At 38.3% G+C, this 15,700-nt stretch overlaps 1 protein-coding gene across 1 annotated transcript in view; it reads left to right on the top strand.

Moving 5' to 3' along the window:
* Positions 1 to 15,273, top strand: part of LOC102231102 (urotensin-2 receptor-like) — a 64,419-nt gene extending 49,146 nt beyond the window's left edge. The window contains exon 4 of the mRNA XM_005809624.2: positions 14,783 to 15,273. Within this exon, the coding sequence (XP_005809681.1) occupies positions 14,783 to 14,787 (5 nt within the window). The 3' untranslated portion in view covers positions 14,788 to 15,273. The remainder of the gene's footprint in view (positions 1 to 14,782) is intronic.
* Positions 15,274 to 15,700: the final 427 nt, after the last annotated feature.

Below are 15,700 nucleotides of genomic sequence, written 5' to 3'. Positions count from 1 at the left end.
ACGAGCTTCACTATGGAAATTCTGCAACAATCAAGGTCAGATTTCTGACCTTGTGGCCGTCTCATGAGTAAACACCGCTATTATCAAGACAAAAACAGGTTTTAATGAAAGGAGTCGCTTAATAATGGAATGAGTTTCCACCAACTGGGGTAAGAAGAAGAAAAAAAAAGACCCAAACATTCTTTAATAATTGCAGGCTTTTATAGACTCGTGAAGGATGTGGTAAACAAGAGGATGCAATTCATTTATCTGCCATCTACATGTGTGACTGGATGCGATCGCAACATGTGTCGCGTTTAAACAGGAGGGCAGATCCACAGAATGAGATCTAATTACAGGGTGTGTGTGCAGAATGGATCCGGGACCCTCGGGACAGAGGTAATAGGATGTATTTTTCCTTTTCATTGCAACAACAAAATGCTAGCTGTGTTTGCGACTCCATGTCTTCTACATCCCGGGGAACTAAGACTGAGATTAATCAGTTGACGACATTCCCAGTGGGAGTTCTGTAGTACAAAATTACACTGATGACATTATGGGAAAGGGAATGTTGCTTTGTTATCTGAATGCGCTGATGAATGACGTTGGTTACGGACAAAGTGGATTTTAATTTGAGGAAAACGATGGGAACTATACAGCAAATGATTTTTTAGCAAATGCATTTGTGAACTGTTTCATGAGATAAATGCTACAAAGATTTTAACTTGAAAGTTGAAAGTTCACTTTCAAGTAAAGGAAAAAAGCAAGAAAAGAAAACACCCCTTATAATACACCCTGAAACTTAAATACCCTAGTAAGAATCATTGTGAACGGATAGACTTCTGTGAAAAATGTATTTGTTACACTCAGAATCTGAGAGAGGTCGACCAACCAAGTAAGGAAGTACAGTAACCTTCGCCACTAGCGGAACAAGTCAGAGTCGGGCCGGGGGGCGGGGCTAATAACCGGGCCCTTTATACCCAAATAATAAAGCTCATGATAATTTAACTTTACAACACAGACATGCCTGCAACAGCGGAGCTTACAAGTTTCACCACCACTGAGAGCGACTATGACATTCTGAAATCCATCTGACATGAAGTACAACAAACCAAGAGAACAGAAACATCAAACTACTGGTCACTAATGATGGAACAACACAAATTCAAATCAGTTCAGAACCACGGATGGGTTCGGATCATTTTGACACTTTATCAATTTCAACTCAGAGCCTGGAGCAGCTAGCAACTGCTGCAGCTACATTTATTGTTGACGCTTTGAACCGAGCAGGCAGCAGGGCGCGTTGAAGCGGGTAAGCAGAGGCACGTGCAGCGTGGCGCAGCACCTCGTGCACCTCTGGATGTTTGTAACTCACCGCGGATCGCATGCGCCGCCGTTCAGACAAACTGGATGATCTGGAGGATGCTCTTCCAGGCGGCTACAATGTGAACCTTAACTATAAACGTCTTGGCTCAAAAACGCTCAACCCGAACTGTTGAAAGCGACTATAACTCAGCCTTCAGTCCCTGACATCACCGCTGTACCACCGACAGAGAGAAAAGGGGATGTAAGTTAGGCAGCTGGGCTGATACAGTTTACAATCAGTCTACAGTTAAGTCACACACTGTGAATAATGTCAGAGTTGCTACCTGTAACTAGTCCGGCTCCTTCGCTGGGCTGGCAGTTTTGGCGGGTCTGAATCGCTGCCAACAAAAACTTCCGGTTCGTCTCCAAGACGAGGAACAAAATATGCGTCCAGTTTTTGGCTTTTCCTTGCTCTCTGTTTTCCATCCTTTTCACTTTGCCGCTCCATGGAGCTCATGTTAACTTAGTCCATTAAAATGTTCTAGCTAGTTTGGCATCTGTTGCCAAGTGACTGATGATGACCTAATGACGATCGTGATAATGACGATCCACTTGTAATTTTTTGTGTCATAATGTTAAATGTAAGAGTGAAAATAAAGCCAGTCATGTAGCACAACATTTTATTCAATATTTTACACCCACTATGTCACTAAAATCAGTTGGTCTTGTATAGTTTGTTTTTAGCAACCATGAGTCAACAATGACTGGGGCAACCTACTATATAATCCTATATACATCATACTCAACAGGAGAGGGCCCGCCGCCCCCTTGAAGCTCCGCCCCTGACCTTCGCTGATGACTGTTGTTTTCAACGTTGTCTTAGAATTGGGCAGCAACATTTCAAACTCAGAGTTCAAGAAAGCAATTGTTTCTCAATAGCAGAGCGCCCAGACCCCATCTATACGGAGGAAAACACGGAACAACGCACTGATTTTTACCAGGCTAATGCTGATGGTAGGCAATTAAAAAAAATTCAAATTCATAGGTCTCAGTTGATGGTTAATATCAAGAGTCTGTGGTGTGAAGACTTTGGTGCTCTAAAACCAGACATGTAGGGTCGGTTGGTATATCGACAAAGAAAAACAAACTTTAATTCATAACAGCTGTTAACCATTTACCGCAGTAGTCATGCGTCTCTCTAGCTTTCTCCCACAGCTCCACTCAAGCCTCATCTGATGGGTTTTCCTTACATGTAGGACCAAAACAAAACTGGCCTCATGTGAGTAGAGCACCTCTTCACACAATTTGCTATGTGACAAAAAGGACTCTATTAAATGGCTCTAATACATTATCTTTTTAAAACTGTTTGATGAAAGGTCAAACTTGTGAATCCTTACATCCTTACAACCAACCACATCCCTGACCCAGGTCTTCTTGATGCTGTTTGTTCGCTAACATTCCCTAACAAACATTTAAAGAACAGTTGGATTTAACAGGTGAACACTTTTTTGGATTGTAGAAACTTCTGAAGGCAATTTATTTAAAAAAAGATTTAATTGAGGCTGATTTTTATTTGAGGTGCATTTAAAAGAAGAGAGTCATGCAGTACTTCCTGTTGTTCCGTCGCTTAAAGTCCAAATAAAATACATGGCAGAATGTGAACAAAGTACAAGAGGAAAACTTATTACTTTGTACTCTGACATCTTGACATATTTTTATTTTTACCATATGCAGAAGATGTGCGCGGTGTTACAGTAACCTCTTGGAAAAAGTGTCGAGACCAGGAAGCTTTGTTCCTTCAGAGGAGCGCTGACATCACAGGTGGCGTCGCCGCTGCTGCAGAAACAAACGGAGATGAAAGATTATCACTGTGAAAGCTTTGGCAGACTCATGGAAAATGAATATCCTCAAAACTGATTAAAATTGCACTCAATGTCGTATGGGAAGAAAGAGTATTCCCTTTGTGAGTAAACCATTGGGATTTTCAAGCAGAATGTGATTTTACTGAACGCTGCTTTCACAGATCTTCAGAGACTTTCCACTAATTAGTCTGATCCCAAAATGTGTTGCAGCATCAAACAAGTGATTAAAACGTGAAACTGATTAATCCACACAGATTAAAAGCATATTTCTGATTATGAATTTAAAAAAAAGCATCTCCCATGTGATCTTGCTTGTGATAGCATTGATAAAATAGCATAAAACTTCGATTGACTTCCCCGTCCCACAGCTAATGAGCGAGAACTCATCAATATCACTTCAGTGGAGCAAACAGAATCAGAGATTCTCACTGAGCTGCTCGGCTACGAACATCAGAGGAACTGAGGGGCTTTACTTGAAAAATTCACCACACTTAGTTTTTGGTTTTGGTTTTTTTTGGGGGGGGAGAAATGTCACAGATGGACCTGAAGATACTCAACCATATTTCTCCACCTGGACATCGATGGCCAAGTGGAATTGAACTGGAGCGAGACACAAAACGCGCAAAAAAGACGAGAAAGAACCAATAAACCCAACGCCTGAGTTTCCAAAAATGACACCGGAGGGTAAAAGCACAGTTGCTCACCAGGTGTGAGGGAAACGAAAAAGAAAAGCTAATCTAGGGAGCTGTGTTGTGTTTTCCACATTCTGTCTAAAAAAGCTGCTATTTTTGATTAGATTCAGAATCTTAAAAAAGCAATCAGTGATAATTGGTTATTATTTGTGAAGAAACAGAGCTCAAGCACAAAGATTAAACTCAGCTTCAGAATGTAGTCATGGTAACGCAACAATCCAAGATTGTTTTTGTTTGGCACTGTTACAAATTAAACTAGCTAACTTCTTAAAGTATTAAATTTAAATGTTAAACCATTTAAAATATTGTAATAATCTATGCTGAAACCGTTAAATCAGATTTAATAGCATTGTTCTCAATTAAAAAAAATAAAGTAATAGAAATTCTATCCCTACAGTCTTTGGTAAAGCTTCATCATTTCTGAGGGGCCCCGAAAGTCTGAGGGGCCCTAAATAGCTGTTAAGTTTATTACTTTATGAAAATTAAACTGGAGTACAAAAATTTATATATTCTTTTGTGCCTACCTTTTTTAAGGACTATATTTATATGCTAAAATGTTGTCAATAATGTCTTCCAATAACATATAACGTAATTACCAAGTCATATTTTTACATTTCCTGTCATCTTTTAATATTTTTTGACAGAAAAACATGGCGGACCTCTTGGTGGGCTGCCCTAGTGCCGCTTAGCAAGTTTTCTGGAGGAAACCCAGAACTCTGGAGGAGAATATGAGATTTCCAGCCACTCGACTGGAATATTTTCTACTCTTTTACTCTCCAACAGACATTTCGACACATACATTATTTTTTTTGTGACTGTTCTTCACACACGAGTTAGCTCACTTTAGTAGGAGTCCAGCGCTCTGCTCAGAGCTTTGAGACATTTTGGTTTTCGGCCCTGGACGCGGCTAACGCTAAAATCCCCGGCTTGAATTAGTCGCAGTTCACTGGGAAGCCTCTGCAATCTACCAGTTAGCCTTCTGGGGCCCAGTGGGGAGTGTTCACTGCAGGAAGGAGACCTGGCAGCAATCTCCAACAACCCCCTTCCACACACAATGAGGGGTGTGAAAATACTCTGTTGCAACGCTATTAATGTTATGCAGTTCTGTGAAAGAGTATTTGCAAGTTTTTGCTTTTTGTTGCACTTAAATGTTTTAGTCAAATAAATGTTCGTATCGGACAAATATAACTCCAGTAAAAACGAAAGGTTTTCAAAAGGCAATTTTTCTTACTTTCTTTGCTAGAGACGTTCAGGTTTGAATACTAAAACCTGTAGATAACATGAAAAAGGTAAAAAAAATAAAATAAAATTAACACACAAGGCCCCAATCTAAAGAAATTCAGGAGTAAATGAAAAGTTGAGACATTTTGTTTTAATGCCATCCAGTTTTAATATATTATAACTCATAATATGGTAAAACTGTCTTGTTCTTTTCATCAATATTAAGGAATTATCTACTTAAAACAAGCTAAAATTTCTTGCTCAAAAGTTACTTGTTTTGTCTAATTTCAAGAATAATAAGATATTTGCTTTAGAAACTAGACCAAAAATAGTAACATTTTGTGGTCATGTAGTGATCTTGATGACCACTTGACTTTAGGGAACATATTCTGGGGGTTGGTGAGACAAAAGTGGGACTTTATGGGTGGGGACATAAGTCCTGCATAGAACATATTATGAAAAGGACATAATATTAGCTAATCGATTATGGTGTCCGAAGTTGGATGATCTGGATCTGCTTTGCTGCCCTGGTAGCTGAACTAAATAATAACAAGAATAATAAATTGTAAGTTGTAAGTTAGGGAATTAAAAATGTCTGCCTTCTACCAGAAAATGCTGAACCAGCATAAGCTCAAGCACTCTTGGGATATGCAGCAGGAAAAATAACACAAAAAATCAGCAAAATAATAATAGTACAGATTGTGGTGTGGCCTAGTCAAAGTTTGGACCTAAATACCATAGGGTAGCTGTATCTTGATCTTACTGGAAAACCCTCTTATGGGAAGAGCAAAATATGATGGGGGGGGGTGTGAGTAAGTTTGCCGGGCTCTGTGAATGCAAAACCCCCCAAAATTAAAAAGATTTAGAGGGAAAAATAATTCAAATAAAATTGGTTAACATTTGCCTGAGGTAGGAGAATTTCATTTCTACAAATGCCAGTCTTGACATTTAAAGTCTCACACGTCCTCCAGAGTCCATGGGAGTCGAATGAGACAGTTTTAGGTTTTCATGAAAAGTTGAAACACTCGTGCAGAATTTAAACTCGTGTCCATTCTCAGTCGTCTCTGAGCGATGAGGCTTGAGGTTCTGCAAACAGGAGATAAGGCCCACCTTTTAAATCAAAGTCAGTTATTAAAAGTTGTATGTTTTGTGGTTCTTTTCATCCAAGCAGTGAGACATTTAGTCCCAAATTTTGCTAAATTTGCTGCCAGGCTGTGTGGTGAGGATGATATTTAAAATGGAAGTGTTTTAAATATCGTAATAACCATCCAGTAAATTAGACCAATTGGAGCGCTGTGGAGGGCTTTAAGGGAATAGTCCATGTTCTTTGAGGCGAACAGTTTTACCCACAACATGTGAACTCACTTGGCATCTTAATTTAGTATAATTGAAGATTAGTTGGTCTTGGAAGGAAAGTCTGAGAGGAGACAAAGATTTTCCTCCTTAAGGCCGTTCTGGTCACTAGCAGTTTATGTAAATTTACTTTTAATTGGGCGTGGTGAAATCTTCTTCCCCTCTAAATGTTGAAACAAAGCGTTATGCCGTCCAGTAAGCTTAAGCCGTAAGTATTATGATGGTGAAGGCTTTAAATTTTACAAACAGGAAGAGCACCAACTCCTACCTCAATTTCTCAGTTGAATAATCACCTGCTTCTCTGTCCCCTAGGAATCCAAAGCACTTTACAGTCAGTCATTCACCCATCCAGACACACACACACGCACACACACTCTGAAACACCCCAACAGAGTTAGCTGTTTTCTGATGAGAGAAGGTGATTTCAGTCCTGTCTTCATTTGGATTAGCCATTAGCTTCAGCCTCTACGTTTAGCTAATCCGTTAGCACTTGAAACTCGGGGCATCTGCAGGTTTCAGCGAGTTGAATTCAAGACTTTTTAAGACCTTTTTTATTGCCATATGTAATGATATTCAAGACCAAAAGAAGAAAGAGGGTGATTGGCTGATCCTCCTGCATTAAAATTTACCGTAGCAAACATTGTGACATTTCTGAGGACTTTTTGTAGCACTCAAGTTTTGTTGCTATGTGTTGCTATGTGTTGTGTGTGTGTTTGGTTTCACCCTGAGTGGCAACGACTTTCGTCTCTCGCTGTCATTTGTTGTTCTGCTGACAGACGCAGCGCAGCTATCTAGCTAGTAAAAGTATTAGCTAGCTAGAACGTCTGAGCGCGACTCAAATTTTTGATGTTGGGGGGGAAAACAGCTACTTGCAAGATTAAAATTTCTCTTCATGGTACAATTTAAACCCTGTAATTTTAAAAAAAATTGTAAAATTAATTTAAGACATTTTAAAGATTCAATTTTAGATACACGACTTTTTAAGGCCACAGGGACACCCTGGAATAAAAAATAAAAGAAATAAAAGCATGTTGTTGCTACGGTTACCCATCATAACTGTCACAAAGATGAGAAAAAAGGTAACAGCAAAAATCCTTCTAGCTGCACAGTCAGGGGGGATAATTATTCAAAGAAGGAATGAAAGGGAGGAATAAATGTTTGTTTTATTAATAGAATAAATCAGAATGAATGTAACAGAGCTTCTCCAACAAGCGTTCTCCTTGAGGGACGCAAGACCCGAATAACTGAACCATCAAACTTTTTCACATGTTCCAGTCAGCTGCAGTTTGTTTTGTTAGCCAAGCTAAAAAGTTGGAGACTGTGGAGTTCCAGGAAATGGCAGGGAAAACACCTTTCAGACAGCAAGCCTGCGCTTCCTCAGATTCACTTGTGTCTCTGATGAGTCTTAGTGACAATGACTTGGAAAAAGGTCATAGAAGCTGAGAGACAAAAAAAAATGAGACATTGCTAAAGGACAAAAGAATGAAAACTGTTCCGGCTGCACACCAAACTGCTGTAATGAAGATGGGGTGTGCAGACTAAGGATTATGTTTTCTTATTTAAAGCAGCTGAATAACCTGACTGTAAAGCTGCTGTCATCAAGCACAAGGCGGAGGGTCAGCAGACTATAAGCCTTTCAAAGCGGTCTGTGCTGCGTAAAGGAGACCCCTCTGGAGGAGGATAAAAACACAGATTAACATTTATTTGTCCGAAACACACCATCATCAAACTGCCCCCATAAGTTTGTGCAGCTGATAAAGGAAGTGAGGATTAGTAATTCTGAGTGTTTTGTGTACTGTGACCTGACTTGAAGAAGATGTAGTGTCCTCTAAATATTTTGACTATTCCAGCAGTCTAAACATCAGGCAGAAAGCCAATAATTCTTGTTTCTTCCCTTTGTGTGTGATCCTGTTGTCATTAATGTGAACATTTTTAGCTTTGCCACATGATGGCAATCGCTTTTAAATGAATAACATGTTTTAAAAAATTAACATGACAATATGCGATTGATGAGTCTCGCTTGATTAACATTTTCAGGGTTACTCCAGGTTCCACTGAGTCACATTTAAGACTTTTTAAAACATTTGAGAAACCATTGTGAATCAAATTTAAGGCAGAAGACTGGCAACAAAGTGAGCCAGGGACGAAAATGAACGTTGTCCAGCTTTGTCTTAAGCAGTGATTTTTTTTTCTAGTTTGCAAGGGTGGCTATTATTGCTGTATTGGTAGCAAAGGCATTTTCATGATACATGATACATTCACTGTAAAACTGTTTAAATGTGAACCCTTTTTAGGCAAGTGTTGCAAATTACCAGTCTGAATAGAGCCAACATGTTGTACTATAGGTGCTGGCTGATAGATTTGCCTCCAGTGCCAGTGAAGCGTGTGAAATGCATCTCCTTCATAATAGCAGAAGTGTTTAATTGGCTGACTACATAGCTTTTAGCCCGTAAACTAAGAATATTCAATTTATGTCGTTAACTCAAATTACCTGCGTTGTGCCGTTTCCTACTGATGAAATGTCGGCATAAACAACAGGACACACAACTTCTGAATGGTATTTTTAATTTTCAGTTTTTTCCGGGGTTACTCTGTGAGAAAAATGTCAAGTTACAGCCAAACATTCACAACAATTAACAATAACATTTGGATTATTTAGCCTGTCATAGCAGAAAAAACTGGGGGTTAATTGATCAAACTCATATTTTCACCGTATTGATTCATCAATGTTTCAAACTTGCTAGCTGGGATAGCTAAATATCCCGGATAACGAGCTAAATATTTAGATAAGTTCATTTAGGGGTTTGCAAAACCCAGCTTTTATTTTGATAGTCCTCAGAAAGTGAATTTGTATCTTGGCTAAATGAGCTAAATATTTACCTTGGTAACTACGTAAATATTTAGTTTGCTAGCTAAATATTAAGATTGGAGCTAAATATTTAGTTCACTAACAGTTAAGTTGTTAATGTTAGACACAGACAAATGAGTTAGTATACAAGGCAACTATGTCTTTAACTTTTTATGCTAACTGTCTTTAGCATTTTATGCTCATATTTGGCACAGGTAGCATTAGAAAAACAGCCGTCTCCTTGTGATGAAGAATGAAGATCTTCATCTTAACATGACAGCATTTTGAAAAACACTTTAGATTAAAATTAAAAATATTTATTTCACGTTTAAGAGATACAGTACAGCTATCCTGAGCTGCCTGCCTCTAATTTCAGACAATAATGACATTAACAGACATTAACATTAACACGGCCTATTTTCACTCATCTGTTCGGAAATGGATCAATTAGCAAGTTAATTGGAAGAGCGTAAAGGGCTGATTGGGCCGATCAGCTTTGAAAATGTTTCCTGATTCAAGCCTGGGCTTCTCCACGTTCCGAAAATCATTTCAATGCATAACTGAGGTGGAGGCGGTCCGGATTAAACGGCTCGATACGACACAGTTTCTTGTGTAATGGAGGGATTCCTCTGAGGAGCAGCTCAATTTCCAGGTGGATTGCCCATGAGCAGGAAGTCACGCAAACATTCGGAGCAAACATGGAACTGAATTAAAGCTGCAGAGCGCCGGAATGACCTTCACAATTAGTGCAGACTGCAGCAGCGTTGGTTCACAGAGCTGAAAGGAGAAATTGAAAGGAAGGGAAGGAGAGAAGAGACGCTGAATGAAAAGCTGCATGTTGTTTACTCTGTTAAAGTGGTTTTCACGTGAAGTCTGCCAGCACAACAGAAAATACGTCAAAGAAATATTTTTATGTGATTTCCTGATGATCCAAACGGCAGAACAAGAAAGCAGTTTTAACACTGTTTCACACAGCATCTGTTTGTGAGAATTAACAGGGTTTTTTTTTTTATAGACTCACACTTTACTCCACCAATAAGCCAAAAAGGTTTTTATATGACGTAAATAAATTTCATGAAATTACAGCCAAATAAAATGGTCAAAGACGACATGGAATCAAATAATAATCACATCTGGAGTGTTTTGTAAATTTACACATGTTGTTTTCACATGTTGTCTTTTTGTAAACCGCAAATATTAATCTGCTTTGTTGAGGTTTCAAGAAGATTTTATGACGTAGAAATCATAAAGATGATGTATTATTTTCAGATTTTTTTTTTCAGTTCCAGCTGAAAGTGTTTTGAAGTATACTGTACGTCCAGAGAGAGACTGAAAGATAATCTTATTTTCCTTAACAAAGCAACTCAAACCCAGTCAGATTGAATAAAAAAATTATCTGTCAATATTCAAGTATTGCCGCAAATTAAGGCCTTGACTTTAACTAGGCCAGAGGTTTGCAGCCTGCAGCTCTGGAGTTGACCCGTTTCACTGTTGCAATTATAAAACCAAAAAGGAAATGTTTTCCATTATGAACGCAACAAGAAATGGTCATTTTAGGAGTTCTCCCATAAATTCTTATGCAAAATCGGCTTTTAATACCAACAACAGGCTCTTAAAAGGAATTGTGCTACCAACCGTTTCCCCTGTGTTGATCTATCACATGAAATCCTGTTTGATTCCTTCCTGATATCAGTTTTGCTCCAACAGCCGAGGAGGTGTAAGAGCAACGAGATCCAAATAAAAAGCTTATAAAAATATTATTTCAGAGCAAGGAAGTTAATATTACGGGTACTAAAGAGTTACTAGGGAGGATCTGCCAAGCTGTGAGGTAAGTGTTGGTGCTGGTAAGCTAATAAAAGATCCTAGTGCCTGTTTTCTTTTATCGTACATCGTTTCACACATCTATGGAGACGGGAAATGAGGACAACAACCTTTAAGTGAAGGATTGCAACCACTTTATCACATTGAGGGAAGAATGTGCCGAGATTTACTGTTCAAGATTTAACCATCCCAATTTGCTGAGGAAGCGTATTTAAAATGTAGGATTTTTAAAGCTGTTCGTCTCGCTGACCGAGTTTATTTTCTTAAGTAACACGGATGGAGTTGTGGAAGTAAAGAAGGAAAACAATATAGAAACGTTTTTGAAGGTGCAGCGAGCTGAAGAGAGCAAGAAAACATTGACTTGCTAAAATATTCCAAAGCTGACTTTGCTTTCCTGCAGGAAAGCAGCTTTAAACCTAAAGACGGCCCCGGGTTCAATACTCAGACTGCAATATTAAAGGAAAGGGACTTTTTTTCCACTTCCATGTTTTGCTCCGATGGGAATCTGAAGTTTGTGGCTCAGTGTTGGCCCTAAAGTTTATGTACATATATTCTCTATTTAACTCAGATGCTGCTAGTTTTTGAGAATTCCACAGAGCGAAGGCATGCGCCCCTCATGTTTTCTTAAACTAAAGCATCTGCACAATATCTGTCTGTCAAAAGTCAGTTCTTTGACAAAATGTTGACCAAAAGTCAGTCTCTCTAAGTGGACATTACAAATCCAGATCCTAGTTCTTTAGGAAGTTTTGTGGGTTGAGCTCAAAAAGCTGGAAATAATATATTACCTCCAAAAGACTATATGAAAATGTACAAGTACCATTTTGAGATAATTAAGTTATTCCCAATTAAAGGAGGAATGTTGCAGAAAACCCTTTATTGGCTAATGCCAATAATTGCAATCAAATACCGTCTGTCATCCCTGCTATCCAGCAGTACCTGTTTAATGTTTTTAACATTTAAACTTTACCCATCAAAAAGATTACTTGAGTGTGAAAAAGGCTGAAATTAGAAAAAGCAAAACGCTCGGGAACCTTTTGTTTCCAAGGAAACGCTCTTCTCAGCCTTGTGATTGTTTTTAATTTTGTCAGAAAAATCTTCTCCACTCTTTTCTTCTTCATCCTTCACAGTTACTGACTGTTGAATCTTTTCCTGTTCCAGTTCCTCATGAATCAGTGAACACCAGACTGACACTACAGTAAACACATATGTTATTAATAAGTCCTTTGAGTTGCTTCTGCCACGCAGAAAGAAAGGCTTCCTTTCAGTCTTCTTTTGAGTTTTGTAGTTAGAATCGTATCAGGAAGTTGTGAACATCTGCAGGAATCCATGAAGGAAACCTGAAGATTCCTCAAACCTGAAACAAGTAAAAATCCTAGCAGGATCCATATGATCTTATAGAAAATTTTATTTTGTTTTTGTATTGTAGTTTCTCAACTTTACTGCACAAAAAATTTGATTCTTCTCAATGAATATTTATTTTGTACTTTAAACAATTCACACAAATCGGTCCAAATCAATATGTTGCTATAATATATATAATAAGTATTATATTGTAAAATGTATAATATAAGTATTTTGTTGACGCTTATCAATGTTTTCTGTCAAAATAATTGAAAAGAAAAATCCAAAGGAACTCCTAACAGGTCAGAAGTTTAATGATACGTCACATTGTATGTGAGGTATTGTTATCGGTATTGGTGATAACAATACCGATAACAATACCAAGTGATAGTATGAATGTGGTTGGTTTCACTAGAAGAGCACAAAATACACCCAGTCTGTTTTTCTGTTGAGTTTCATGTCTGTAAAAATTGTTTTACGGATAATTTGACAATTATCTCAAAGTCATATTATAGATGTTTTATTGTTTTTACTTGTTCATTTGAAGTGGTAGAAAACCACTTTCTTCAAAAAGCATATTTTCCATCATCACTGGAGACGAATTATGTTTCTTATATCTGTGAAAAATGTTCTGAAAACGTCGAGTCTCCCATTGTCAACAGATAATCAAAAGCATATTGAGATTCTGACTTTCCTGAAGTTAACTACCAGAAAAGAACTACAGTTCTTCTTCTCAGGAACTCAAAGCTCAGCTATTAGTTCTTTCCTGGTCTTTACAGGCTCTGCAGTGCCCATTCAAGTGTCTTTGAACAAATAAGATTGGAACTTCAAATTAATACTCCCTCGTCTTTGAGGCAGAAGAGAACAGAAAGTTCTCAGGTTTAGTTGCAGACGCCATCAGAATGTGTCTTTGCAACCGAAGATTCCTTCTTCTTCTTCTTCTTCTTCTTCCAGGATTGGCTCGGCTAATTTAGTCGGCATAAATTGGCTCTTTGAAATCTTGCAGCACCAAGATGACTTCTCCAAATTGTATTAAAATGAAAAATAAGAATCACCTCGGAGTTCTTCAGTTTAATAATTTCACAATCATTTCTGACCTGCCTTTGCTTTCTACTTATCTTTTATAGATAAGTGGCCCAAAGTCTGAAATTACAAATATTTCAGGGTAAATTTACAAGGCATAATATTTTAAACAGAACATAGGTCTGGCTGCAAAAAGGTCATCATCACCTAAATGTGCAGAACTGACAAAATACCAACGATGCTTTATATGCTTCATATGAAGCATATAAACTTGAGGCTTGGCCCACTGTGGCCCCTCATGTGGCCCTCTATACTCTCTAGATTATTTTATCAATCATATCAGAGCAGGTTTTATCCGCTCACCCATCACTCCCTCTAGATTTTCGCAGAAATTCATGCAAACTTGACAGATCCCGGCGTTTTTTCACACTAATTGTGAGTTTATTGCAATTTTATATTTTTTGCAAAACTGGTCAAAAATCATGGGGGTTTAATGTGATGCTAACATCAACCTGAAGGTGGCAGTGTGTCTTACTTCTACTCCACTACTGCCTCAGCTTTACTTGATATCAAGGTAAAGTTATTTTACCATCACACAGAAGCATAAATATCTCAAAGCTTCTTTCAGTTTTTCAACTGGCTCCACAAAATCAGTGATTTTTGATTACAAACAAAAACACCACAAAACCAGTCACGGACTCCTGGATTGACTGATCAGTGTGAAAAAAATTTCAAAATGATTTATTATTAAGAAGTCCTTATTGAATGTAGGCACAGCTATTTGTAAATGTTTCAACATTTTAAAGGATGTTATCAATACGTTTGTCGCAACCGGCCCTTTAAGGACACCCATGATCTTGGTGTGGCCCAAAAGGAAAACGAGTTTGACGCCTTTACTGTGGACTTCAAACGGAAATGATTTTTTTTTTTTTTTTTTTTTTTTGACGGAATAAACAGTTTTTTTTAAAAAAAATCCGTCCATCTCTTTGCATATTTTCTTAACCGTCCCGCAGACCTTGTGCGTGGTCTGGCGGGGACCCGCTGATTCTGATCTAGATTTGGTTTTAAAAAGTGTTTTATACAAAAACAAAAGTGGTATATTGTTGTATAACCGATTTCACCCTCTCAGTTAAAGCTGAGAGGGTGGAACGCAGTCAGCTTGAGTATTTGCTAAAAGAAATGGGACCTCTCTACGTCCCCGTGGGAACTGATGGCGGCTTCCTCGCTATTTTTAACCTGCTTGCCGTTTCCAACAATGGCTGCGAAGCGCCGAGATTGTGAATGAGCTGAAGGCCTCTGTGCTAATCGCGTTGCTCTGTCTTCTGTTTCTCTGACAGAATGAAACGACGAGAAGAGGAAACAAATGGAGGGGAAAATCAAGTGAAAACAGATCGGAAACTCTTTGCGACGACAGAAGCTGTGATTCTGTTTGGGCTTTTTGTTTGCGCCGCGACTGAATGACGACAAACTGTTGGCGCTTTTGACTTTTTCGCATCTACGTCGGCCTCCTCTGAAGCCTCCTGGTCTAAAAAGAAAAGAGAAACGTTTTAAAGGCTCTCTGTTTTAGTCTCCCTTCATCTTATTTTATTTCATGTCAACCTGCATGCAGAATTCTTCGAAACTCTTCCGATAGTCGAGTTTGGATTGTTGGGTTTGAAGGATGGAAGAGTTACGAGTCAGAATTGATTTTATTGGATATATTTTTTAATAATTTATTTTTAAGAAGAAAGAACATGTTGTGTATATAGATGTGTGTTTGGAAGTACTTTTTGTCTTGTTGAAAATAAAATAAGGGTCAAAAATAATAATAATAAAAAAACTGGTTGGGTTTGGTTGATTTTTTTCCTTTGCTGTAACAAATTAATGTTTTGTTGTTGTTGTTTTGCTGTTGGGAAACCTGTTAAATTTCACTTTTATTAATAATAATAATAATAATAAAAATGTTTCTTCCATTTTGTTAAAACTGTCCTTATGTCATGACAGTATAATCTGTGGGGGAGGGGAAATCAAGCCTGCTTCCTCCCTGTGGTCTTACTGCCATCTGCAGGAAAGCACCACTTCCTATCAGAAGCAACCAATCAGAGCCAGGAGGCGGGTCTTAGCGTAACCGGGTGGACTCGCTTGGAATCAGAAACTGAGAACACAGCTAATTCGCAGCTTCTTTTCGTCAGCATTTTCACATTTTTATTTAAAATTTGCAGAACAGTGGGTGGATGGAAACATGACTAATGAGAGTTAAGGCGCAGAACTGCCAC

This window comes from Xiphophorus maculatus, chromosome 10 (genome assembly GCF_002775205.1).
Source record: "Xiphophorus maculatus strain JP 163 A chromosome 10, X_maculatus-5.0-male, whole genome shotgun sequence".
NCBI classification, from domain to species: domain Eukaryota; kingdom Metazoa; phylum Chordata; class Actinopteri; order Cyprinodontiformes; family Poeciliidae; genus Xiphophorus; species Xiphophorus maculatus.
This window is presented reverse-complemented; position numbering and strand designations above follow the sequence as displayed.